Source organism: Corvus brachyrhynchos, unplaced genomic scaffold (assembly GCF_000691975.1).
Source record: "Corvus brachyrhynchos isolate BGI_N302 unplaced genomic scaffold, ASM69197v1 scaffold9, whole genome shotgun sequence".
NCBI classification, from domain to species: domain Eukaryota; kingdom Metazoa; phylum Chordata; class Aves; order Passeriformes; family Corvidae; genus Corvus; species Corvus brachyrhynchos.
This window is the reverse complement of record NW_008240037.1, coordinates 3,370,144-3,398,001: the sequence shown is the minus strand read 5'-3', so window position 1 is coordinate 3,398,001 and position 27,858 is coordinate 3,370,144. Positions and strand designations below refer to the sequence as shown.

The following is a 27,858-nucleotide window of genomic DNA, read 5'->3' as shown; positions in this document are numbered from 1 at the left end:
TTTTTTACTAGCTGACAGTGGTGTGAATTCATTGATAATAAAGCTGTTCAGAATTCAGGAAATTGAGAAGAATTTAACTTCTACAAGCAGACTTTCTCATAACTTTTGATGGATAGGATTTTTTTAAACAAGAAAGAAAATTGTGAGCTAAATCCAAAGAGAAATGTAGACAGGTTTTCTGGCATTGAAGTGAAAAATTTTTACCCAAAATCTGTCTTCCTTTCTCTCTCCACACACACACTTCACACTTCACCTAATCTTGGCTGTGTTTTCACTTGACATATGAAACATGGAGATGATATTCTGTGCAAAATACACTGTTAATTCTGTGTGAACAGCTATGTACCTACCTTCTAAACTGAAAGTGGAGAGGAGTTCAAATATCAATCCAGGAAGCCAAGGCCTGTTTCAGGCCTTTTCTTCAGTCAGGAATGATTTCTACTCTTGGGACTATTTATTGGGGTTTTTTTCTTCTTTGGTTATAGTTTAATATAAAAATTAAAAAATTATTTTCAGCAAGAAAGATTCAGAAAAGATTTTACTTTTCTGCTAAATTACAGGAGCAATTACTGCATTTAGCTCCTTTTTTGGTGCTTTCTTAAGTGATATCAAATTATGCAATGGAGTTGAGGAGGTCTCTATTTCAGAACAGCTGGATAATTAGGAAACACAGGGGTGGGATAAAGGACCACAACTTTACCCCTCGAGACTTAGAAACCAAACCTAGCTTTTGCAATACTTTATTACTAAGTTATTCAATAACTTAAAAGATGAGTTGCAGCACCCATTCCCATATATACTTTAACCGAAAGAGTGAGTTTTCTCAGATCTGTCAAATAATAAACACAAGAATCTGTGTCAGCAACAAGGTTTTGGTTCAGGAGGACAAGTGGCGGGGAGCAGCTCTGCTGTGCAGACTTGAGTCAGACATTGAACTTGGAGGAGATCAGACTTAGCCCTACTCTTAGAATTCCTGTTTCTAGTTTCCTGAGTAGCATGCACGTCCATTGGATCCCTCCTGTCTACAAAGCCTCGGTGCCCCATTATGAGCTTTGATTTCCACAATTCTTAAAATTAGACTTATGGATGTGCATGTCTGAATGAATCTAGACCATGTCTGTGCTGTCAGCTGAACTACTGCTGCTCTGGTTCCAGATCAAATGGATGAGCTCCAAATGAGGACAAGCAGGGTGTCCACTTGCTGGCAGATTTTGGCCAACATTGTGAAAATAGCCAGGGTTGTACTTTGATGATTGCCCCTCTTCATGATGTAGTCTGTCCCACTAAAGCCTGGCCATGTCTCTTATTTGAACTATGATGTGGCATATTCCTACGCATTTCTGATGAAAATTTCCTAATTGGCTTCCTCATCAACTGCTTGCCTAGAAATGCTGCCAGTTTGTGATCCCTCCTGGTCCCTTTCTGTCCAGAACCTTGGTAATTTAAGACTTCTGCCTGGGTCATCTTGTTTGCTCAGAAACTTATGCTCATCAGTAGGGCTCAAAATCCAGTTTTGAAAAGATAAAGGCATTGTTTAAGTGTTAGACATGAGCATACATAACATTTTACAGTGTTGGCTGGAAATAATGTAGTGAGCTTAGCTGCTGTGCTTGATGTGGATGTGTGTGCTCCTGCATTTCCGGACACTTTTCAAATGCAGTCAGAACTCTCAAAGCTTTCTTTTACACCCTGGCTGCTGAACAGCCAACCCTCAGATCTAGAGCAAGACTGAACCTGGGGATGGAGTTCAGACTGGGAGATAGTTGTATAGGTGGGATGTTACCCTCTGGTAACAGAGAAGAACAGGAGGCTTCCCAGGTGCTTCACATCTTGGAAGATGGGGGAAAGTCTTCCCGTAGTGTTAAAGAAGCCTGACACCTGAGAAAGTTAATTGTTGGGATTTCTGAGAAATTTGGGGTTATCTTTTAAGTAGTCCTTGAGGAAAGACTGAGAAAGCTGTAGATTAAGCCTGGGCTTGAGGGGGAGACTAGTAGTGTCTCGTGGTCCATGTTATAAAGAGTTGTAGCAGGGAAAATAACCAAACCAGTCTTTATTTTGTAGCAACATTTGTTTCATGTGTCTTATCACTGGGAGTTTTCCTAAGTGAAGGATTTATAGTACAACACATGTACTTTTTGCCATATATACTGCACAGTCCCTTTCTTGCTTTGTTGTTGCTTAGTCATAATTACAACCAACTAGTTATTACTAGGACATTTCCTTAGCTGTGTGTTTGCATGAATTGTTTTGTAGTGACTGGATACTAGGAACCGGAGATTCATGGATGGGAATGGAAACAGTTTAATAGCTGTTGTCAGCTTCTTATTTATGGTGGTCTAAGATTAGTCACAGAATATGTAGCCAGAACTGAGTCACTGACAATGCATTTATTTCTGACATAAAGTGAAATCGAATTTGGCTCAGTGTCTCACTGCATAGCATTTGACCTTTAAATTCTTGGCAAGATTATTTGTCTTTTTTTGAGGTAAATTTTTTCATATCTGGGTACAATTAAACATGAATCACGAAGCTTAAATTTATGAGGAGATTAGTAGTGTTTTGTGTCTAATCTAGCTCCACTGTCACGGTAAACCACTTCTGCTTTTATAACATACTGCCAGGCTGCAGTATGTTATAAAAGCCATCAGCTTTGTAGTGGTAGTATTAGTTTGTGATTAAATACATTATAAAAGATATGAAAGACAATATAGTATACATACACATGCATAAGTGAGTTAGGATTTTATGACTGAATAGTTATCCTTGGATTATTTTCAAGATAATTCACATACTAAAATGAAATTTCATTAAGGTTGAGTGAATTTTTAGAAGTGTGAGAGAGCCATAAAATAGTAGGAAACTTCTCTAAAAGGCACACTAAAGCTGTGAATATTCAGCTAACTCACAAATCTGGGAAGAGTGTAACAGTCATTTAGTTTACAATAAAAATAGAACAATTAAAAAGCTGCTTGCTTTTTAATTGCATAAATAATAGAAAGAAAACTGCTTCTGTTTTAAATTTTTTTAATTTAGATTTTTCTTTATAGACTTTTCATTGTTTTCTGAGGATATTATTCATATTGATTGTATTAAGGCACACAGAGTAATTCCCCCACTTCTCCCCCTTACTGCTAGTCATACTTAATACTATACCTGAACACAACCTTAGAAGAGGTTGAGGCCCCCATTGTACTCTGGTGACAGTCCTTACCATTTGTTTTCTGCTAAATAGAGATTCATTCATATCTTACATTTAAAAGAAATATGGCTAGAAATTTGTCCAAGAAGCATTTTTAAACTTAATCTGGGCTTCATTTTCCTGGCCATTACTAACTTGTAGCTGTACATAGAAGTATGCCTTGTGAATAAAGTAGTGCCTGAGGGAATTGGTGATGGGAAGGTTTCTCTGGTCTTTTGGTGTGGAGGTGACAAATTAACATCATCTTTTGTTGCATGGGCACAAAATGGCTTTACTCTCTGCACAAGGAACACTTTAAAGATTCTGGATTTGTATCTCCAGTATGGAGGTTCCCTTTGGAAAATGTGGGCTTTTTAAATCAAGACCTTCGAGAAGCATAAAATACCACAAGAGTTTAAAGCCTCCTTCATATCCAAGGAAATGCTATTTCCTTCACCATAAATCTTTTTCTCAGAATCTGGCAGTTCATGACAGGTCAGAGTTGGAGTTACATGATTTTCCTCATTAAGTAGTGAAGAAAACAACAGATGACCGTGATGTACTGGAAGAATATTTAAACCCGAAGCCTCAAGTGGCTCTTAGGGCTGCAAGGAAGATGTGCAGTGCAGTGTGTTGGCCTGGTTATCCTGAGAAATCAGCCTGCTGCAGGGCCACTGTATTGGAAATGGCAGAGCTTTGGTGTCCCCTGTCATTAATACACGTAAGAGCTGTGTGTTTCACATGTTCAGTCCATGACGCAAGTTCACATTTCCAAATCGTATTAAAGTAAAATCATCCAAAAATTGTAGAGTGAATCAGGAATAAGAATCCTTCAAATGCTTCTTTCCAAGATAAGTGGTTTTTTTCCTAGATGTAATTTTCTTTATGTAATGTGGATTTTTTACATTTTCTGATTAGTTGTTTGGTCCAAATTTAAGTTAATGGCTCTGATGTTGATAGCAAATCCTCACTAGAAAAATGCAGTGATAAGTTGGTTGATTTCATTGGCCAATGAAATTGTATTGGTATTATTTTTATAAGGAGGTTGAGAAAAATAGATTATTAATATCGTATAGGATAAAGGAATTTTTTTCTTTTTTGTAGGGACTGCGTCAACTCTGCATTGATCTATAAGAAATGGTACTGACATATATGTACAAAGCTGACATGGATAGCACTTACAGGTCAAACATAATGTATACTGAAAAGCAGAGAGTGTTTTAGTTTAATGGAAAGCTGAACATTTAAGACTTGAGTACGGACAGCTTTTCAGTACTTCTCTTTTTAGCTTAAAGGAGTGCATTTCTCTCTAGATTTGCAGGATTTGATTCCTCAGTACTTAGATCCCACAGTTGGAGACTGAGTTTTCATATGTGGTAAGGACTGAGAAACATGGTCCAGAGAGGCTCTTTTAAGATGTGTTCTCAACTGTGCAATTTCCTTTAAAGCATGTCCGATAATGTCAGTCCCAAGTCATGGGAAAAATAGTCTACAGTTTTTTATATTTTTATGTTAGCAAAATAATTTGGGTCCTATTTATGATGTACCTTTTCATACTGAGCAGGACTTTATATCATAATGGGTACCCCTGCAGTTAGCTGTCTATACTAGATTAATATTTAGTATGATCAGGGTTATCATCTTAACCCATGGAACTCATTTGTGTAACTAAGCTTTCAAAATTTAATAGAGATAATCAATACAGAATATTTATTTTCTTTTCACTTATTCTATTTTCTGAAGACTTTTTTTGGTGTGTGCCCACTGCTGTCAGTTCTACTTTGTTCTTCACTTTCCTCCTATTGATGCTCTTAATACCACCCAACAGATTTCTAGGCTGCCGCAGTTCTTTTAATCCTAACTCCAGCTACAAGCAGCTGTTCTGTAGGCAGACTTTTTTTTATTAACTTCGTTAGGAACTATGCCATATCATATTACTGTCTTCTGTTCACGGCCCGTGCAGCTGTAGTTGTTGCTTTCCACAAAAGTCTTCACAGAAAGCCATAACCTCGTTTTTCCCAGTAGATTTGTGTGTGTCCTTTGCTGCCCTTAGGTTATCTTTGCATTGTGAATAAGGTTTTTTCTACTAAATGTTTTTGTTAGTTTAAACCAGTTCCACTGGCCAATTTCAACTTGATATGAGTCTTTGCACTGTGCTAGTGCTTTTTCTACTAAGAATTTCCTTCCATTTAGGTTCTCAAATAAAAACTTGATCTCAGAGCACTCCACCAGCTTTGATTAGCATTGCAGCCAGACAAGCATAGGGTCAAGATCTGCCAAAGTAACTTGTATTTAGGTGTTTAACCTTCTGTCAACTTCAGCGAGAGTTCAGGCATGTAAATAGGTTTTAGGAGCTTAAAATCGCATGTGGATCTGACTTCAGTTATTTTTCATTGAAATTTAGGCATCTTATGAACCATAGTAGATGAACCTGAAAATACCTTGTTCCTCTTCCACTCCAGAAACTGAATTCACTAGCATTTCATGGCTAGCCTCTCTGCCAGCTCCCCAGCTGGCCCTCAGAAGCTGAATTAGAAGTTATTAAATGGAAAATTAGATGGAGTACATTGCACCAAATGTTTCAGACTCAGAAAAACTCCCTACTCCCAGACATAGCTGAATTATAGCAAATGCAACATAATACAATAGGAAAAGACTGTGAGATATGTGATGAGACTTAAGGGATCTTATGTATGATTCTTGGGAAATTCAAACTTGGGATTAAGATAAGAATTCCCACTAGCTAATCAGAGCACAGTCCTCAGCAATTAGTGCCTTACAATGCCACACTCACAACCTTTTTCATGCCTTTTCTTTCAGTACACCTTTCTGGAAATTTGGATTAATAATAAAGTTCCCAGTAGGTACATGTCAAGGTGTCAGTGTATAAGAATAGATAATCTTTATGCAGTTCCAATGAAACCTGAAATAATAATTGAAAAAGATGCAGTTTCTGGCTTCCATAATTTTTAGTGTGAACTGTGATCACTTTATCATAGTTAAGTCACGTTTAGAAAATTTAGACAAGCTGCATGATTACTCTAGGAAGCATGGAATGGTTTGTTCAAATCAGTACCATCTGTGGACAGAAAAGTTGGGGGAATTTTAGTCATTCTTGAGGAATGGAAATCTGATTCTCCATGCTAGAGTAATTGTAATCCTTTTTGTATCTGTAACCCAATAGCATAGCTGTCTTGAAATTGTCTGAACACAATCATCAAGTTCAAGAGATATTGTGCCACTGGGTGTCACTGCTCTTCACTGTGGCCCTAGGATCAAAGCTCTTTGATCTGCTCCAGATTCAGATCACATCTTTTTATTTGTTCTAATGAGTGGTTACATTTATGTTTGATTTGTCTACATAAGGAAGGAGACAAAATTAGCTTGATCTTAAACTGACTAACATTTAAGGCTCTGATTCCATTTTAAAGGTCTGTCTAGGCACTGACAGAAAATTTTACTGTGAATTCTGCTGACTGACCCTTGATTTTGTGGGTTCAAAATATTTTTTTTATATAGGTCTTCATAAACTGGAAAAATAACAACATAAAATAGCTATCAAAGCTTTTGTGTAAAAGAGGAAATGCTTGCCTGATTGTCTGCTATCAGGATACCTGCAAGTTTATCTTTTAAAATGGTGGTTTTCATGTAGCGCTGCTTACTGGGATAATCACAGACATTATCTTCAGCCTTGTGAAGATAGTGTGTATGGGCTTCCTCAGTAGTCAGTGGGTAAAAGGACAGATAGAAACATAATTTCTCCACTGTCCATTCTTTCCCCCACTTTCAGTGAGTTTGTCTCTTTTCCAAATACAAGGAAAGCATATGGAGGCTGGATTCATTAGAATTTTGTTTGTCTGTGGGAGAGTGCACAAATCAGAGCCACCACCATTTTGCCTGATATAATTTCTAGTTCTATGAAACCCAAGTCTCTTTTCCTTCTTTATTGCAAAATTGCTAACTCTCAGTTATTTTTGATGTCATTATCTGTGTTGAAACTGAGGGAACAAGGTACTCTCCTTAAGAAGGAAAGGCCACCATTGTGTCTAGACCATGGGCACTGCTCTTTCTATATCTGTGACTATCCTCTTTAACCTGCCTTGTTTTAGGTGCAGAGACTGCAGTTGTGCCATCCAGGGCTAAACCAGCTGCACATTTGAGCAAATGAAGGTATATATTTCCACCTTCCTATTGACACTCTCCAAGCACCCAATTACTATCTGCTTTATGGCAAACCCCAGTTTCTGTATTGGAATATAGCCCAACAGTCAGTCTTCTATTCTATCCCACATTTTATCATTATCATATTTGAGTGTGCAGGAATTTATATTTTTGCAGTATCTTAACAGGTATTAATAGCTTACACTACAGTAGAGTAGAGGATTTATAGAGGAAAAATACAGGTGTTTTCTACTAATCATTTGGCATTTCTCTGGTTTTATTTTCCAGAAACTAATAGTCAAACTAGGCCATTTCTTGTAATTTACACAGATAGCTAATGCAGTTTATAGAGTTTTTACGAAAATATTGCAGTGCTTAATTTTTTCAAAAGTGAAAGGACTGAGTATTACATATACAGATCTGAGCAAGGAAGAATGGTACTGCATGTTTTGAGGTTTTTTACTACTTTCTGTAATTATCTTCATGTTAATAACAACAGAGCAACACAGCTTTAATTTTGATAGCATGGCGTAAAATGATGGAAGTTGTCTATAGCAAAGACTTTTTTTTTTAATATAGTTTGCTCTTGTTCTGTGTCTGGTTAGTGTGTAGCGAGGTGGGAACCTAAGAGGCTGTTGCATGCTGGGGTATTGTGTACTTGTGCATGAGAGCTGAATGGAAGAACAGGGAAGGCACATGGTTCTCTGCCTACTCCCTCTCCTGCGGACTCCACCTGCTTTGGGCTCATTTGAAGGGATTTTAAATTCTTAACCTTTTCATCAACACAGCTTTGTCTGACTCAGAATTTACATTTCTTGTTAAATATCCATATTTAATGGAGAAGTTTCAGCTTCTTATATTGTGATGATTTTAATAAACAAATTGTTGCAGACAAAAGCAAAGATCAGATATTTCCATAAGGTTGAAAGAAAAGAAAAAGGAGTGTTTTCTCTGTTCTTCCCCAGTGATGTTGGTCTGGGATCCTTTTCGTCTTTATGTAAGCCTTGGGACTTCTTCAGTTTCAGTTTGAGGATGTATCACGTGTTTTTCTTTTACCAACGATACCTCTTCCCCCAAAGACTCTAAAGCACTCTTTAAAGCTAAGTGCACACAATGATTTCTGAGCTGATTTCTCGGCACAGTTTTTCCATACAGAGTATTAGTATTATCTTACAGAGTCTTAGAGATGTTAGCTTTCTCTATGACTATGTGATATAGCACAAAACCATACGTTGCATCTAGTTTGTGAAAGCTGGGAGTACACTACTGACTCAATATAGACAGGGTAAACGTGCGTACGTGTCTATCTATGTACATATATGTGCTGCTTCTCTCTCATGGACATGAATATAGCCTGTATATAAATAAATGGAATCAAAGTTTATGGGAAGTTTCTTTTTTATCTGTTATTCAGCTCTTTCTCTTAGCATTCTTGTAAAGCACTTCTATAATGCCAGACAAACATATCACATTGTTAATACTTTTCATTCAGAAGGTGAAACAGGAGACTTACGAAATTTACCTTGATGTGTTGTGTGAGGATTTCATATACTACCAAGAGAGAGGGAGACAAATTAGTATTTCTAAATTAGAGGTAAAGAATTTCAGTTACAACCCACAGTAAAAGATGCTGTGGGTAGGCGAAAAATAACTTTGCCTAATATTTCCTCCCTTAGCTGAGACTTAGCCCCAAAAGTAGCAATAGAAATGTCACACCTCTCAAAGCTGGTCCTACATGCCATGCCCGAAAGAATTTTTCTTTGTTTCAAAAACAACAGTACATGTATGACACCTAAACATGTACAGTGTGATTTATGCCATTGGAATTATTGTTTATTAAACACATGAAGTTGACTCTTGGTCTTTAGACATGCTTATTAAAATAATTTTTCAACACTGGATAAAAGTATTATAGTAGCAATCACTTTTCATTCAAATTAAGGTATCTTACAAGTGTTTTAACCTTCAGTTCCTAGTGCTCCCAGGGATATTGTTTTTTCCAATGTGCAATCAACAAGTGTGACCTTGCATTGGAGATCACCAAAATCTATTCTTGGCTACTTTCAAAACTACAAGATTACCACACAGCTACAATCCATCCACTGCAGTGACTGGGAAGCTATGGAATGTATTGAATATGAGATGCATCAGTATTTATATGAAAATGTCATGGATGACTGGATAGAAGACACAGTGTATGGACTGAAAAAATACAGATGGTACAGATTTGCAGTAGCTGCCAGTACGAATGTTGGTTATGGCAGTTCTTCACCTTGGATTTCAACACAAACCCTTCCTGGCTGTAAGTAAGGATGTCTGCTGTGTCTTATAATGCTGTAACAATGTGATGTTCATCTAAATAAGCAAGAACACTTGGTAGAAGTTATTTCTTCATAGACCTAAAATACTGGTGAAGTCAATAAGGATTTATTGCAACTCTGGACTTATGATATATATATTTATATTATATAAATCGTGCAGTAGGTATACATACTTAACACTGCTTGATATTTCAGTGTCTTTTGTATACTCTTTTATATTTACTGCTTGCCCAACAACATTTTTAATCCTCAGCCATACTACACGTGTAGACTTGGGAAGTCTGAATTTTTGCTAGTTTGGGTTGATATGCCATTTTTCAATGCAATTTCACATGTTGGGTGTGTCAATTTAAAAAGTTGTTCTTCAATTCTTTGACTGAAAGTCTGTTTATTAACATTGTAAAACTTTCCTGAAATTCTGTTGTATGTTCTTCGCAATAGAATTTAAGCAATAGTTTCAGAGGAATTAAGATTTCTTTCCAATTCCATATCCACCTACAGAGTTTACTAATCAGAGTAGCCATGTAACATGCACAGGATTGCCATGACACATATTAGAACTCTCATGCCTCAGCTGAGGATTTAAGTTTCCAAGTAAGAGAAGAAGTAGTTGTCATAAATAAGTCACCACCAAATATTTGAGAGAAGGGGACATGAAACATAAATTATTTAGGCAGTTGTCATGGGGATATATGACCTTCCCTACCAGTTTGCAGCCATCCTAGGATAGAGAATATCTGAGATCTGGCCTATAGCCTCTGTAGAACAACTGAGAATCACCATGAGTTTCCTTACCTAATCACAGCTCTTTCAGTCATTTCCCCTTACAAAGTAATAATAGAACTACCAAGTACTTAAACAGCTGTGTACCAAGGACTAGTCAACAGTCCAGATACTTACCTTGTCCCACTCGTGTTTTTATAATCATGTGATGTGAACGCAGGAGGCTTTGGACACTGTGATAGTAAACATTACAACAGCCTGATTTTTTAATAAAGCACAGAAGCACTCGTTTGGATTGAGAAGTGCTGGAATCAGCTGCAGAGTCATTCTCGTGTACACTTACTTTCTTTGTCCAGTGACTCGTATGGGGAAGCTCTGCCTGCAAATCAATGCAACATTTTAAATGAAGGAGAAGGAAAATAAAACAACAAACCCAGATGGAGCAGAAAATAGATAACAGAAGTTGTGCAACTCTTGAGACACCAGCTCTGGGGAGATTTCTTACTATTAATTTGATAGAACTCAGCTGCTGACATATGCAAATACTTATTTTTGAAAAATTGTTGGAGTTTAGAATAGTTAAGGATTTAAACTGGATGGAGAAGCAGATAATGAAAACACATATAATTGCATAAAGTTAGGAACTTCTTATGATTTCCTCTCTGGACAGTGATAATTTGGCTTAAGAGAGAACTAGTTTCCTATCCAGTCCCACTGAAAAAATGGTAGCTAAAAGTATAAACATCTCGATAGACTGCACAAGCCCTTTCCATGCCAGTTCAGTGTCATTCTCAGCAGTAGGTCCTCTGTGTGTTCTGTTAGATAGTTTAAAAGTGGTGGGGTAGAAGTTTAAAAAGTTCCAGCAGTTCTTCAAGCCTAAGTGTCTGGGGCTGCTGACCTGTATCTGTGGTGACGGAAGTAGGCAGCAACGAGTCTCCTGTGAGCTAAATTGGTGACACATCAGGAGATAAGCTGCCTATAAAACACACTCTTGTGGAGTCAAGGAAGCATGGGCACTATTCCAAATGTCATAGCTGGGCACTGGTCTTTTTCCTGGGGTAATAGCAATCAGCTGAGGAGGAAAAAAAGAGGAAGGTGACATGACACAGCTGGGAAGCCAGCTGGCAGCTCCTTTGTGCTTCAGTGCTGGGAGCCTCGCTGAGCAGTGGTTGATCATTAGCAAGGGCAGGTTTCTAGATACCTCATAGTTTTCAAAGCCTAGTTTTTAGAATTACTGTTAAAACCCCCCCTCAGTTCCCCTCTTTCTTTTGCAAAGGGTACAGCCTGTAGGAGGAAAGAGAAATTCAGAATGCACCAAACAGGTCTGGCACACTGGGCAGCCTTGCAAAGTGTATGCAGAAAACAGGTGTTGATCTCCCTCTCCTTTCCCTCATGGACAGGGCCAAGCATCCTCTGGATTAGCCTGCTGATACACAGCCAATATATACATGGTCTGTTAGGGCTTAGGAGTGCTTAGCTGCTATGTAAAATACCCTGAGTACTTAGCCCATAAAATCAATGGGAGCTGTGTTTGCACATTTGAGAGCAGAAGCTAGGCACCATTTCACTTGATTTTCAAGAAGTGCCTCTGTAAGACATTGCTTCTACCAGAGTTAAAGTTACCTTCATTGTGAAATAATAGTTAAAGAATTTTTTCTTCATAATTCATTGTGTTCTCAGAAATTTGTGTTTCTCTCAAGCCTAAAAAAAATATTAATGTACTGTATTCAGGAGGTTACAGCATTTAAGCTGAAAACTCTTAGACTCATTTCCCAGAATATAAAGAGAAGAAACTTCAACGGCAGCAAAAATTACATAAAAGACATCCTAAATAATTTTTACAAGTTCTAAGGATTTGATTGTTGTGCTAAAGCAGAAATAACTAATAATTCTGACCATCCAGTGAATAAGGTGAAGATCTTAGCTGTTTATTTCAGTTGGTCATTATGAAGACAAATGTAAGGCTATAGGAATTCTTTTCATGATTCTTTATCTCATTTGCAAGTTTCAAACAAAAAATAATGGCGGTGTTCTGTACTGATAGTGGTTATAGAGTTACTCTGTTGAAAATATTGTGGATTGTTAGTACAGTCCAGTTCTCACATCACACAGATAAACTATTCAGCCTTCTGTCTTGCAGATTATCCTCACAGGAATTGTCTTACTGTCTCATAAAGTAGTGTGATGGCACCATTATTACTTAGCTGATTGATTACCCAAGAGCCAAATCTATTCTTCAAGATTAAATATGTTCGTCATAACTTAGATTTATATTGTTTCCATAGCTATGGAAACTTTGTTCCCTCACACCTGCACTTACCCCCAGTTTTACTCTTACATTTATAAGAAGAATAGCATTGGCCAAACTTAGGTTTTATGAGAGAAAAATAATTGTGGAGGGTCAGTGTTAGATGGAAAATGAATGACAGGGAGATCACTGACCTCATTTTGGATCTCGTACAGTTACACAATACAATGCTTTTTGGTAAACTGCCAAATCCCCTAATACCAGGATATACTGAGGTATAAAGGAAAATCCCAGATGCTCGAATGTCCCATGAAGGCTAGGACATAGAAGCATGGGGCAGAGGGTTATGCTTCTCTTTTCAGCGCCTTCTTTCCCAATCCCTGCTGATACCCAGTTGCCTGGTACTATTAAAGAAATACTTCTCTGTGATAAAAAGTACTGAGATTTCATGTCTTGTTATGTGTTCTTTCTTCTAGAAAGCCTTGCCTGAGAGAAGTTCTTTTTCTTTGTTTGTTACATTTCCTCAAAAGTAAACATTGGAATAATTATGGACGAATATAAGACATAACTGTTTAAAATTATGTAAAAATTACTTAGATGATTAAAAATTAAATAACTGAAGGACACAATTTTTTTGGGAAAAAGGAAAAACAGAGCTGATCCTAACCAAATTGGCAAGCATGAATTTTTTTAGAAGACTGGAGTATTCAGTCTTATTTTTGAGGATTATGCTAAATGATGGGCTATCCAGACTTATCTTCAAACTAACACACTTAACTGCTGCCTTAGCATCAGGACACAGATGGATGGCAAAGATGACCCTGACCTCCATAAGACCCACATTCCTGTGCAAGGATAGAAGCATGATAATCAGGAAATGATGGTTATTAGTTACAGAAAATGCATTATTGTGAAAACCAGGAGAAAAGTGCTTATGAGAGGAAGTGATTGGATTATGGGGGAATGAGAGAATAAGACTAGGTCATTTCTCCAGAGTAAATTGCTGTGATTTATAAGAGAAAGGGGGTAGTGATATCATGGCTTCATATTGACCAGATTCATTTCACAAACAAACCTAAATCAGAAAGCAGCAGTTATCCACTGAATCACAGTTTTTAAAAAGATGTTTTTTGTAAGACATGAGACATGTCAGATACCTTTCATTTTGTAGATTTCTCCCCAACTGTACATGTTATTTCAGAAAATATTCCTACATTTCAGTATGACTTGGTTAATATCTGATATTTTACTTTTCCTTATGAAAATAAACCAGGTATTAATGCTTACACGTACTTTAGATAAGTATCTTAAATATAGCATACAATCAGAATTTTCTTGCAAATATCTAAAAATGCATCAAGTATAAACTACATATGGAAATTAACCGAATAAGTAACTGCAGATTGGATAATTTGTAGATTAGATTATGCTTTAAAATTATTCCCCACCATCTCTGCAGAGTGGCTTTTGAAAAAATACTGAGAGACTAAATATTCCATTAGTTCTATAAAAAAGCAATGGAAAATTGTCTTTGGAAAATTGGTTGGTTTGAAAACTAAGGCTCAAGAAGCTATATATAAATAATTTTATACTGTTTTTCAGAAATTTCATTTTGCGATAAAGTTAATAGATATCACTGCCATAGTTACTGAAAGACACTGTTTAGCAGCAAGCCTGACATGCATTACCTGAAAAATAAAATGTGTGCTTATTTTCATTTTCAGGGAACTTGCTTGCCTTTGTATTTTGTTTTATCTGTTGTACCTCCGCAGCTGACAGCTAGCCTTCTCTGAACACTCTCCTCTTTTACCATCCCTCATGTGCACTCACAGCTCATTTAGTTACACTCTTCATTCAGTTGCTCCATACTATTCAGTATTTTTGGGGACTGCTTCCAAAAGTTGAATTTGATCCTGCCTATAAAGTCTTATAAACTCCTGCTAATCCCAGCACAGGAATCTAATTCCTATATCCAACACCCTAAACTCACTATAGCGCCTTACCTAATCCCAAATACTTCTGTTTTATTCTGCAACAATGGTGCCAAATTTTCAACTCCATAGTGCAAAATTTTATTATTTTCCTCATTAATCTTTCACACATAATTGCAACAGTTACATACTTCTTTTCATGTTCTTTTCCTACTCTGTGTTCTTTCGGGAGAACTAAGTAGTCTTGCATGCCCTCCAAATTTTTTTCCTCATTTAGCCCTCTTACCTAATGATTAATAATGGAAAACTGCATATTCATATGTTAATCTTGTTTGAGAAAAGAGCCTGCGTCTTCTGATTAGCATAGGTATGATCACTTCAGTATTTTTTTTATAATATGTTGTTAACTGATATGTATATTTTTGTGGTAGATTGAAAAGGCACCATAAAGCCAAGTTCTGGAAATATGTACAAATATGTTGTTGTTTTATAACAGGCTGTTCAGTGATACTTACCACAGTTGTCTTTTTTTTGTAGTAGATCCAAAAACAAGGCACCCTGGAGCCAAGTTTTGTAATTATCTATGAATCAGTTGTCATTCTATACCAAATTTTATGTTCCTGAAATTTAAAAGGTTATTATGAAAAAATAATACCGCTTACTGAGAATTGCTATGTTGTTATTATGATTTCATTAATTTCTTATTCATGACTAAGAAATAACTAGCTTAATTCACATATCACCCTGACAAATGGAAATTTTAGGGAAATCCCATTTCTTAGTGTGAGCATTCTTGCCCTCTTTCAATTCTTACCACTTCTTTTGTTTGGGTTTTCAGTAGTTCGTCAACATGTTAAGAATAAATTGAAAGGAAATGTAAAAAATTATTTCTGCTTGTACTTTCCAATACTACTGGAAATTTTTTCTAGCATGCAGAATATGATGTCTTTTCACAATTTCTTGTTCTTTGAATTATTCATTTGACATAAACAAATATATTATGATTGTCTATTTGTATAAATATTTGCATATATTTTACTTGTGTCATGTGAAATACTTATAAAGAACTTGTAATTAAATGACCCTATAATCTCAATTTAAGATGAAGTCGTAGGTAGTCCATACTCTAGAAAAATTGTAGTGGTTGCAATGAAAGATGTATTTCTAAATCACATGGTGCGCCTTACATCTGAAAAAAAAGGAAAAAGTTATAGTTATTTAAGCAATGTATAATCTTAAATATGTGAAAAAGCTTCATTTTCAAATCTCTACTGGCCATTAAAATTACTGTGTTATTTTTTGTGCACTTCTTTGGCCATGATTCACATACACAGTTTTTTCTACAGCTCCAGATGGTCCTCCAGAAAATGTGACAGTTTTAGCTACATCTCCTCACAGTATTAATGTCAGCTGGAGTGAACCTGCCATCATTACGGGACCAACGAGCTACCTCATAGATGTTACCTCAGTAAGGCAATTCTGTTTTACTGTTAGTGGTTATACAGATGTTTGGGGATATTAATACCACAGCAGATATTCTTATAGAGATTTTAGAGCAGACATAACTAGATTGAAAACCATATAGTTGTGTCTATTTCCTCATAAATTCTTCATAAGAATTAATTGTACGTTTATTAATTTATTAATGGTAGATAAATTAATTACTTCATATTAAAAAACGTGATAGTAAGAGGTCTTGGAGAAAAAAAAAAGTGTGCCTATAAACGTACACAGGAAAGCAGTAGTTGAGCTTTGTGAAAGTGAACCTCTTTTTAGCCGTCATGACATTTGTTTCTTCAAAGGAGGGAAGTGCTCATAGTAGTGATTCCATGAAAATGGAGAGGCTAGCAAAAGGAAATGACTTGCACAAGCTTACATGGCACCAGAGGGAAAACTTTAAAGTCAAACTAGATTTCCCACTTTGCACTTGGTGCTCTGTCCATTAGATTAGCTGTATTTTGGTAGCACAATAATAACATTTCTTTCTCCTTGACCTTTATAACCAAAAAAACTGACATGAAAGAAAAACTCTGGTGGCTTTTCTCTTTTCATCCTCTGCTACATTTCCAAAGCTTCCTAAAACCACCATTAATAAACCTCATTTCCTGCCCTGTGGCAAGATAGTCAACTAAGTTCAAGCACATGAGAAGTAGGATATAGGTTCCCTGTTCTGCCAGAAATTACATAGACAGGGCTGTAAGTGAAAATATGAAGTATTTTATGAGACTTTACCCAGGACAAGTTGCTGTTTGCAGTTTCAAAAATTCTGAATCAGTCCGTTAGATGGTAGGAAAAAAAAAAATTAAAGAGCAGTTCAAACTATTTAAGGCCTTTAAACACAAATTTTCTTTAAGATTTCTGAGAAGAGAGTAAGACTATGTGTGCATATTTAATTTTTCTGAGTCTGTCATAAGAATTACAGACCTGCTAGTATATTAATGCTGAGATATTTCTGCAATCAAAATTTCTAAGGAGATAGTAAAAAATACCAAATATTTTTAAGCTACTCAGAAAAGTTACAAGAGAGAGTAATGTGTAGTCCTGCAATTTTCCTCTAAGTTCATTGTACAACATGCAGAGTGAAATCTGCTCAGTTCTGAACATGCTTACTGCAGCAGTAGAATGGCAGGATGAAGGATGTACAACAAGGGGAGGACAGATAGGGATGTTTCCTTGGCCCAATGGGTAGGTCGCTAAAAACTACACAGCAAGTTTTATTTCCCCTCTAATAAAATTAGGGAAAACTTCCTCCTTGTGAAAAATTCCTGTCATTTTTTACTAAACAGCATTATAGTGCATCAGCAGAAAAACATTTCATGGTTTTCATAAAACTTACAAATTCAATTTTCAAAGCTTGATTTTTTTTTTGGGTTTAATATTTTATCAATCTGTATTGAAACAATTTCCTCTCTGATAATTCCAAAATTATAAATTATATAATCTCAATCTATACTCTGAAAATATTATAAATACCTTATCAATATAAGTTATAATAAAACTCCTGAAGCAGGATGAACTGAGGAATGTGCCAGGTGAACTTGCCAGCATTTGAAAGGAACTTTAAAAAATGGTTTAAATCTTCAGTTTGGAGGACTAGTTTTGTTTTTACAAAGTGAGTTTTTTGTTTGTTTGGTTGGGTTTTTTTCCAAATATATTTCAGATAACCAGCTTTGTGTTTATGGATTCCTTCTAATTAGATGTTGTCTGTCTAATGATCAGTAACTACAGATGCCAGTTCTGTAGAACTTTAGTAGACAAATCTATTCTATCTTAAAGACCAATAAAGCTGTCACAATCTTTTTCAGTGAAATTTTTAGTATATATTTTATTGTCGCAGTGGGAAATTTTTTTGAAGACTCCAAATTCCACAAACTTCCAGTATGTATATTTTTATTCTCAACTGAGTATCTTTGAATATTTATAAAAATAGCATCATGGAACAGAATAATTCCAGTTTCTACTCTGTTATATACTAAAAGTTAATAATTAGTATTCATAACTGAATGTATTAGGATTCTGCTTAAATTGCTAGGATGTTCCTTGCAGTTTTAAAGATCAGAAAAACTAAGAAGTGCTCTTTTGTTATTGTTCCTCCAAGTCATGTTTTAGTTTGTCTTACAGCCTATTATAATTAGAAGTAGTTCTGAATAAAATATTCCTGGAAATGGGTAAGGAAAATGAAACTTAACCATTAAACTTCATGAAGAGTAGAAATACATTTAATGATGTAGTGTTGTGATTGTACTTCAGCTGTTGAATAAATATTTATATGCCGGAGTTTTGATAGTCAGATAGAAGAAAGTGTTTCAGCTCTTGATGGCCCTCCCAGGAAATGAATGTCTGTTTAATTCATCACAAAGTTTAGTTCAGGTTAATTCTCAATGGGGATATATGCCTATCCATCAAATAAAAGGTATGCTTGACCTATTCTAATGTTTTATCAGCTGCATTTAATACAGATTTTGTTCAGTGGGAAAACTACTGTACAGCTACCTAATCCTCTTTTCAAATTACACACTGAAGAAACAATAATAAAAACATTATTAACTGAAGCAGTGGGAATATACATAAATAGAATTTTGTAAATGATACTTGATGAAACACTCTTTTTTTCCTTTTTCTTGTTTTTGAAGCTACCATTAGAAGTGATTAGTTGGATAAAAAGTCTAACGCTGGAGATTTTTCTACAGAACTACCGATTATTTGAGATGTAAGGATGATAGGTATCCACAATGTAACCCAACACATAGGCTGCTCTAACACAGAAACAAATGTGCCTAAAATATTCCTCACAAATTATTTGTTACCCTTTCCATGTAATATCCAGTGCTGCAAATTGCTCAGCAACCCTCAATAGATTATTTTAGTTTATGACTAAATGAATAGTCATAGTTTTATTTACTTTTTTAGGTATGTCATTGCATACTGTGTAATTTTTAATTCCAGTTGGTTTTTTGTGCAAGTAAAATTTCTATTTGTATTTTCATGAACACTGCAAACAGGGGGTTCTCTTCAATTTATTAACATCATTTTATATTTTAAACTTATTACTAGGTCTTCTGTAATCCTCCCTTTTTTAGATTGAACCCTAAAGCTTTCCAGCTTTTCTAGCGAGAAAATTACTCCTTCCCAACTCTCTCATAAAACAGAATTAATACATCCAAAGAAGAATCCCACTTTCTGCTGTAGTATCAACATTATATATTGCTGCCCAATTTTCTAATTGTATTCCAAACAATCTTCTGCTATATAGCTGCTCATCTTCTGGGTCTTTGCCTAGTTTGATTCCCATTTCAGGTCACTACAGTTGCCTTGGCCCAGTGCCTCCAAATTGGTCCATCTTCACTTGGTGTGAGACAGCACCACCCAAACAGCCCATTCCCTTAAGTGCATACTGCATGGAATGCCACAGAGGCAACACGTGGGTGAGATGGGAATGTACTCCCCAGCACAACTTTATACTCATGGTACCTAGAAACTTCTTGTGAAATCTCCTATGTAACTAGTTAGAAAAGTGGAAGAATAAAATTTAAATAAGGTGTTCAAATAATAATTTCCTACTTTTGCCTGTTTCAAGCCTTGTAACAACTTTTTTTCCTTTTTTTTACTATATTTTTAAAGGTAGATAATGACAACTATAAAGGTCGGTTTTTGAAGACAAATGAGGAGGGTAAAGTCTTAGAAATTTCTGATTTAAAAGCATTTACGAGGTATTCTGTAGTAATCATTGCCTTTACGGGGGATGTGAATGCTGCACTCCTAGAAGGCAAGGCTAGTTCCCCAGTAATTGTCTCCACTTTTGAAGCAGGTTTGTATTTTTTCTACTTTATACAGATCAAACTTCACAGTTTTACTTTAATTTGACAAATGAATGAGAAATTTGAACAAAAAATGAGCTTTTAATACAGATTTGTCCTCACAATATTTTCCTTTAATATTTAAAAAGGTGTCAGACAACAAAAAATGAATGGTTATAAATACTAAGATTTACCTTTAGTTATGCAGGGATCCTACCTTGCTCCATGTAAAATTTGGATTTGTGGAACACAGCCATGAAGATTACTTCTATAGCCAATGAAAACAAAGGTTCTATCTATATTAGCATGTATATTTAAGACACCTGTCATAGGCAGGCATGACTCCCTTGTGGAGGTGCCTGTTTTTCTTGAGACTACTGAAAACTCTATACAACATCCTTGGTTTTGGTGCAAAATCTAAACATAAAAAATTAAGTGAAATGCATCTTACCATTTATAAATGGGATCTGTGCTGACTTGATGACATTATTTATGTATTCTCAGTGGAAGGAAGTTGCTAGCAAAGGCCCACAGGAATCTCTGCTTGAGTCAGCTGTTCCACAGATTCATAACAATCTGGAGAATGAGCTAGATTTTAAGGTGACAAAAGTAGATGATGCTGTTAAGTTACTCAGAGAAATAAAACTGAGAGATGAGCTGTTACAGAAAAGTAGATAGCATTTGCATTTGCTCAGAAAAATAGAAATAGATGTACATGGGGAAGATGTAGTCCTAACTTTACATATATAGATCACAGTTATGCTCTGTCTACTATCTTTGCTGGTTCTGATTTGTTTTCAATTTTTTAAAAAAACAAGCAAGACACTAAAAATATTTTCTCAAGGGGTATTAAAGTTTTGTTTCATCCGAACTAATTATCACCTGTGTATAAAGCACAATTCCCTTATCTCTAGCTGCAGAACATCTTTTTTAGTTATATACTCAGGTTAATTTCATATTTAAGTGTACTACACAGTGATTTTATTTATCATTTATCCTTCCTTTGATGTATAAAAAGCCAAGGTCCCTATTGATATGATACTATATGAGTGTGTACATCCATCCATCCATATATATATATGTATCTCCAATGCTTTAAATAAGTTAAATTCTAGGGATTTCATGACCTATTTCTATCCCTGGAAGCTGATATGGTCTTTTACTGTGGAAAAGTTAAAAAGTAAACTATGTGGTAGCTGGGTCTGTTCTGAGATAGACAGCATCCTGTCTGGCTACCTTTTCTGGTAGCCCTTTTCCTTATGTAAATATGTGATACATTAGGATGTGCAGTAACTTCAGAGAGAAACAGTTATTTTTTTTCCATCTCGTTTCATCTGTTTTGCACAGCTTAGCTTGGTTAGGACCAGTTTATGCAGAGTTACTCCAGAGAAGCCTGAGTAAGCATTTGTTGGCTAGTATAAAAAACCTGGGCAATAGGACAACTGCATCTAAATCCTTTGCTGAGGGAATGTGTTTACCTTCCATTGCTTGATTTCACTATTTAGAGGTCACGCTACATACTTGTCTGCTCAGGTAGAGCAATAAATATTTAGCTGCCTGGAAAGAATGTTACAGCCTTTTCTTCCAGATAGAAACATTGGGAAAATGATTTATACCTTTGCTGTCCTGAGAATAAGCTATTGGAACAAGCATTTGACAAGAAACTGCCCCCGGGAAAAATGCATGTTGTGCTTGTGTCTGAGTATCAGCTAGTGGAAAAATTTTTCCTAAAGATTTAGTTATGGTAAGCAGAGACTCTTAGGAGCACAGTGGCTTGTTTATATGTTAGGAGAGATCTTGCTGTCAACAGAGGCCTTTCAGAAAGGGATACTCACTGACTCTTGCTTCTTGCTTGTCAACCCATGCAAGGATTTGTTTAGCCCAGATGTCTTTCAAGGTATAATGATGTTTTCAGGCTTTCTCAGCAGATAATCATAAAAAAAATTTCTGAGTAGAGACTATTGAGTGTTATCTAATCATTATTTTTAAAGTTTGTAGCATTCAGTGCCATTAAGAATTCAGTGCCACATTCATTAAGAATAGGATTTCAGTAGATATTTGTCTTTTTATTGTGATTATGAATACTTACGTATGCAGTAAGTATTTGAGAATTTTTTATAAAACCAGAAACTATCAATGAAATAATACTGTTATACAAAAAAATTACAATTTTAATTTTTCAGGTTTTACTCTAATAGTAATAGTAGTAAACTGATTTTGGGTCATTGAAATATTTATTTCAGTGCCTGAAGACCCACCTAACAACATAACTTTTCAGAAGATACCAGATGAAGTAACAAAGTTCCAAGTAACATTTGTGCCACCATCTGAACCAAATGGAAATATTCAAGTGTATCAAGCTATGGTTTACAATGAAGATGACCCTGCTGCCATCCAGATCCACAACCTTAGTGTCATTGAAAAAAAAGATCAGTCAGTCACTGCCATGATAGAAGGACTAAAAGGAGGACATACCTATAATGTCAGCGTAAGAACTGATACAGTTGGGGGGGTGTATTTTTTTCTTTGATGTAAGTGTGAGATTAGTTTGAAACTTTGACTGAATATGAGATTTTCATGCCAAGAAGGTTAGCTGGGGTGCAAAGAGAGGCAGGTCTGAGGAACAAGGGGAGCAATGAACAGGATAGAGTGAGTGGGAGCAGAACACATCACTAGTCTGGATGACCAGTTCATGCGCTTAGCAAAGCAATCTGTGACACATAGTCACAAGCACAAGACTAAATCTCTCTCTTAATTCCACTACTGGAATTGTTCATTTGGCTTATAGGACATGAAAGGTTCAGTTCTGCAAGGGGAGCTTGCTAGAAGTATGTGCATGAAGTACTTTCAAATACTCAGAGACAGGGACACGAGAGGAGAAAAGATCATTCTTTAAGTGGGCTTGCTTACTCCCTTTTTAAGAGCTACATTATAAGCAATGAAGTGCTACTGCACTTAGGATTTTAAAGGAATATAAAGTAATTTCTAGCCAAGTGTGAATGACAAATGGAGTGTTTTGGCATTCATTGTTGCTTCAGATATATCCAGTATTGGCCAATATGATGCTATTACAATACTCATTAAAACAAATATATTTTTTTTAAGGTGTATGCAATTAATGGTGCTGGTGCAGGGCCAAAAATTCAATTGAAAATAACCATGGATATCAAAGGTATGTCCCATAAAGTACCCTTTATCTGAAATCTCTGTAAATTCTGAAGAAATTGCTGTTCTACCTGTGAGTACACAGCTGTGTTCCTTGAGCTATTACTTAGAGGCTGCATAATGTAGGAGCAGGAATATGTAATTGATCACCTTGAATTGTAGTGTTTAGTTTTACAGATCATTTGCTATTTGTATTAGAACGATACTGTACAGCATGTGCAGACTCAGTGAAGTAATCATATCAAGTTCAGTATTTTAGTTATCATCAACAAACAGCTTAGAATATGACACAGGAATAGCTAAATATGCAGCATCAGTTGTTGAAATAAAGAAAGTGATTGATTGAAACTAATTGAAAAATTGAAAATCACTCTTTTTATTGTTTCTTCTTTTAATTGAAAACTGATATACATAGGTATTTATCAGAATATAGTTTTTAGAGGCTTAAGACATTAAGTAGAACATTAAGTCTCTTAAAATATGCTGGAGATCTTTTTTTGCACAACTCAGCCTGAACAATGTACCTGCAGTGAAAATACTGTAAAACAGAACTCTGTGGTATATCTTTGTTTAAAAACAGAACCGCCAAGGCCTAAAAAGAAACCAGCACCAGTTTATGATACCAATGGAGCACTACTGGTCACAGCGACAACAATTACAATCAGAATGCCAATATGTTATTACAGTGACGATCATGGTCCTATCAAGAAGATACAAGTTCTTGTTGTGGAAGCTGGAGGTAGAATTTAATAAGTTCCCTTGAAAACAGTGTTCAGTTTCAACTGTTTGTCTTTTTCATTTATTTTCTTGGGTTTCAGTAATTTCATTTTAAGAGACAGTCAACAAAGTCACTTTTGCTGTGGCAACAGCACTGAGGGCAAAGTATCTTTCACAATACCTGTGGGCTGGGTACTGGATTCTGGGAATATTTGCCGACAAAGGGTCTTCTATGCTGTTTGAAGCCACCAATATTATTCTGTCCCTAATTTTTTCACTATATTTTCTGTTTCCTTGGAAAACACCCCAACATTTTACATATGTGAATGTGAATAAATATGAAACTTTTGGGGTTTGGAAAGGTTATTCTTCTGTCGCTATTACTGTTGCCCATAAAAGAATGCAGCCATGTGCAGTTGATATTTCCATTTCATTACGGGGGCAGAGGGAGTTATATAAATCCCTTCTGTAGACTGTGGGTAAGAATGTTTATTCCCTTGTATGGACTGATGAGTATTTACTTGTACAAAGAGTGCTGTGAAACCCTTTGACTAACTGCTTATCAATGTGAGTGGGAGTTTTATGATAAGACATCATATGGTCATGCTTACTTTACCTAAGAAGGAAAAACTCCAGGTATTTAATTCCCTTATTTTTCTTGGTTTTAAAGTATAGAAGTAAAGCATGGACATTAAGTGAACTCACCTTAAGTGTCTCACCTTTTTCTGAACTTTGCATTTTAACACTAGTCCTAAAGACATTTACTTCATAGCTATTGCTGTGAAGATTCTCTTGAGCTGAAAGATGAACAAATACCATGCTAAGCAACATTGTGAAGATTTTTCTCATGAGCTGCTGGGTTCCATCCACATACGGAAATCTAGTAATTTAATTTATGAATCTTTACTGTCTTCTGACTAAAGGGTTTTTTACTGGCTTGCTAGCTAGTCATGTTCAAAGTCAAGTGTCTTGCATAAATAATATAATCCAAAGGCAGAGCTGCTGTGTGAAATTGCCCCTCAAAATTTCTAGATGTGATTTAGTTGGCTTACTCAGAGTTAACAAAACACAGATAGTGTGGATAGTAAGGAAGTTTGGGTTTAAGTGCAAATTCAGTTATAGACTTATTTGTGTAAATGGCACCAATAGCATGCTAAGCTCTTAAAAAATAATTTCCTATGTAACTTCTTTAATTGCAGTCTGGTTAGAATGTAAATTGTATCTATTATTTCTTTTCTTGATAATAGCTCAGCATGATGGGAATGTTACCAAGTGGTATGATGCCTACTTCAACAAACCGAGGCTGTATTTTACAAATGAAGGCTTTCCAAACCCACCATGTATAGAAGGAAAAGAAGACATGAGTGGGAAAGAAGAGATATATGTCATAGGCGCTGATACTACATGTATGATACCAGCCAGTCAAGACAAAATCTGTAATGGCCCACTGAAACCAAGAAAGCAGTACCTGTAAGTACGTTTGTCTCTATGTTTGACCAAGAGAAAGATTTAAGTGAAATACAGATTTATGCAAACACTCAAAACATATAGTTCAATTAGAAAAGTCGACATTGAAATTATCATTATGTATATCTAATTTAAAATTTTTTGGCTGAGCACAGATATGGGAGATAAATTTTCTACAAAATTTTTCAAACGAAAGAAGATGATTATTGAGTTCTTAAATTAAATAAATTCAAATTCAAGATAAATAATTCACATCAGGGTTTTTCAGAAATTTAAGATTTTGGCACTGAGTTATTGATATCTGTCATGATGTCACTTTTGCAGGTGAATAATGATTCCAAATTATATTACACTAAACTTAAAAATATTTTTTAGTTCGTAAGTGAAACAATATTTAAGAAAATACACACAAACTTTATTTCATTAGTTTTTCTGGTTTTCTTTCACAGATTTAAGTTCAGAGCAACTAACATTAAAGGACAGTTTACAGATTCCGACTATTCTGACCCTGTCAAAACATTAGGTAAGAAGAATGTCATTTACTAAAGTATTTCTCTATTTCTAAAGAGTCTTCACAATTCAGTTTCTTTTTAATACAGTGGTTTCCATGAAGTAAGGAATCTCTATGTTTGTTAACTAGAATGGCTGAAGAAATATATCCATTGCCTTGTATGTCCTTTTGAGGTTGTCAAGAGATTCTATGTCAGCCTGGACTGTTAAATGAAGAGGCAGCATTGACAAAGCTTGTTTGCAGAGATTCAATTATAACAATAAAAATACCATGATGCCAGGATAGTTCATCCCGTTTGGCAAACCTCCAGCAGCCATTCTCTTTCTGCTCTTTCCTTCTCTGTTGGATGTAGAACCAGTACTTGATACTCTTGGCCACGTGAAAAATTGGCTGGATGACCGGGCCCAAAGAATGGTGGTTAAATGGAGTTCCATCCAGCTGGCAGCTGGTCCCTAGTGGGGCTCCCCAGGGCTCAGTATTTGGCCAGTCCTGTTTAATGTCCCTGTTGGTGACCTGGACAAGGGGATCAGGGGTGCCTTCAGTCAGTTTGCAGATTACACCAAGTTAGGCAGGAGTGTTGATCTGCTGGAGGTCAGGAAGGCTCTGCAGAGGGAGCTGGAAAGGCTGGATTGATGGGCCAAGGCCAATTGTATGAGATTCAATGAGGCCAAGTGCCAAATCCTGCACTTGAGTCACCCTGTGCAGTGCTACAGGCTTGGGGAAGAGTGGCTGGAATGATGCCCGAGGGAAAAAGAATCTGTGGGTGCTGGTCAACAGCAGCTGAACATGATCCAGCATGTGCCCAGGTGGCCAAGGAGGCCAGTGGCCTCCTGGCCTGTATCCGGAATACAGGCTGAACTGTATCGTTGTAGCCAGCAGGACCAGTGCAGTGATTGTCCTCCTGTACTTGGCACTGGTGAGGCCACACCTTGAATCCTGTATCCAGTTCTGAGCCCCTCACTACAAAAAACATTGAGGTGCTGGAGCATGTCCAGGGAAAGATAATGGAGCTGGTGAAGAGTCTGGAGCACAGGTCCTGCGGGGAGGAGGTGAGGGAGCTGGGGTCATTTAGGATGGAGAAAAGGAAGCTCATGAGAGATCTTATCACTCTCTGAAAAGGTTGTGGCAAGATGGGTGTCAGACTCTTCTCCCAGGTAACAATCAATACGACGAGAGGAAATGTGGTGTCAGGGGAGGTTTAGATCAGATATAAGGAAAAAATTCTTCACAGAAAGAGAGTCAAGCATAGGAGCAGGCTGCCCAGGAAAGTGGTAGTCACCATCCCTGGAGGTACTTAAAAGATGTGTAGATGTGGCACTTAGGGATAGGATTTAGTGGTCTTGTCAATGCTGGGTTAGCAGTTGGACTTGATGATCTTAAAGGTCTTTTCCAAACTAAATGATTCTATGATTATATTCCAGTGAGCTTAAAGGCAGGTCATCTGAGAGCATGATCCTTTAGCCCCTTCATCCTTTAGAAGTAGACAAAGCTCCATCTGAATTAATAAATTAATGTTGTCTAAGAGAATCCATCTGGTTCTAAAGTCACTAGCCAATAGGTCAGTGGTTATTTGGTCTGAAATCAAGCATAATTCCCTCATGGCCATGTTGATACACCTCTAAAACTGGGAATGACATCTCTTGTAGCAGACTGTAATAAGATCTGTAAGTTCTTTTAATATATTTGTAAGTCAAAAACTTACTTAGCTAAGCATTAGCCCTGACTTTCTCAAAATGCACACCAAGACAACTGGATGAGTACCCAGAAGAATTTTAGTGGGCACATATTTTTCATTTGGCATTCATCTTCTGTGATATGAGCTCCCTTATTCATCTAATCCATTTTAGGAATTTGTTACATGATCTGATACTGAAGACCCTGAAATGCTGATTCACTACCTGAATATTCTGAAAGGATCTGGCGCTATTTCTCCAGCCCGGAATGCTCTGGAAAACGCAACATAAAAGTTGTATTTATATGTTCTGAATTTAAAAGATCTAAGCAAATGAAGCTAATATTTTTCCCAATAAGGGAAAGATAGTGTGTCCAATCAGGCAAAACAAGTTCACTGGAAATGAGTCCAACTCTATCCAGACCTCTGGGCAATTTTCTCCTTTCTAACAGAAAAATCTGCAATAC

General features: G+C 36.3%; 1 protein-coding gene across 1 annotated transcript in view; it reads left to right on the top strand.

The window, feature by feature from the left end:
- Positions 1 to 27,858, top strand: part of PTPRQ (protein tyrosine phosphatase, receptor type Q) — a 124,342-nt gene that overhangs the window by 67,529 nt on the left and 28,955 nt on the right. The window contains exons 42-49 of the mRNA XM_017743906.1: positions 9,309 to 9,641; positions 15,909 to 16,030; positions 19,684 to 19,870; positions 22,103 to 22,347; positions 22,965 to 23,031; positions 23,605 to 23,763; positions 24,989 to 25,211; positions 25,658 to 25,731. Of these exons, the coding sequence (XP_017599395.1) occupies positions 9,309 to 9,641; positions 15,909 to 16,030; positions 19,684 to 19,870; positions 22,103 to 22,347; positions 22,965 to 23,031; positions 23,605 to 23,763; positions 24,989 to 25,211; positions 25,658 to 25,731 (1,410 nt within the window). The remainder of the gene's footprint in view (positions 1 to 9,308; positions 9,642 to 15,908; positions 16,031 to 19,683; positions 19,871 to 22,102; positions 22,348 to 22,964; positions 23,032 to 23,604; positions 23,764 to 24,988; positions 25,212 to 25,657; positions 25,732 to 27,858) is intronic.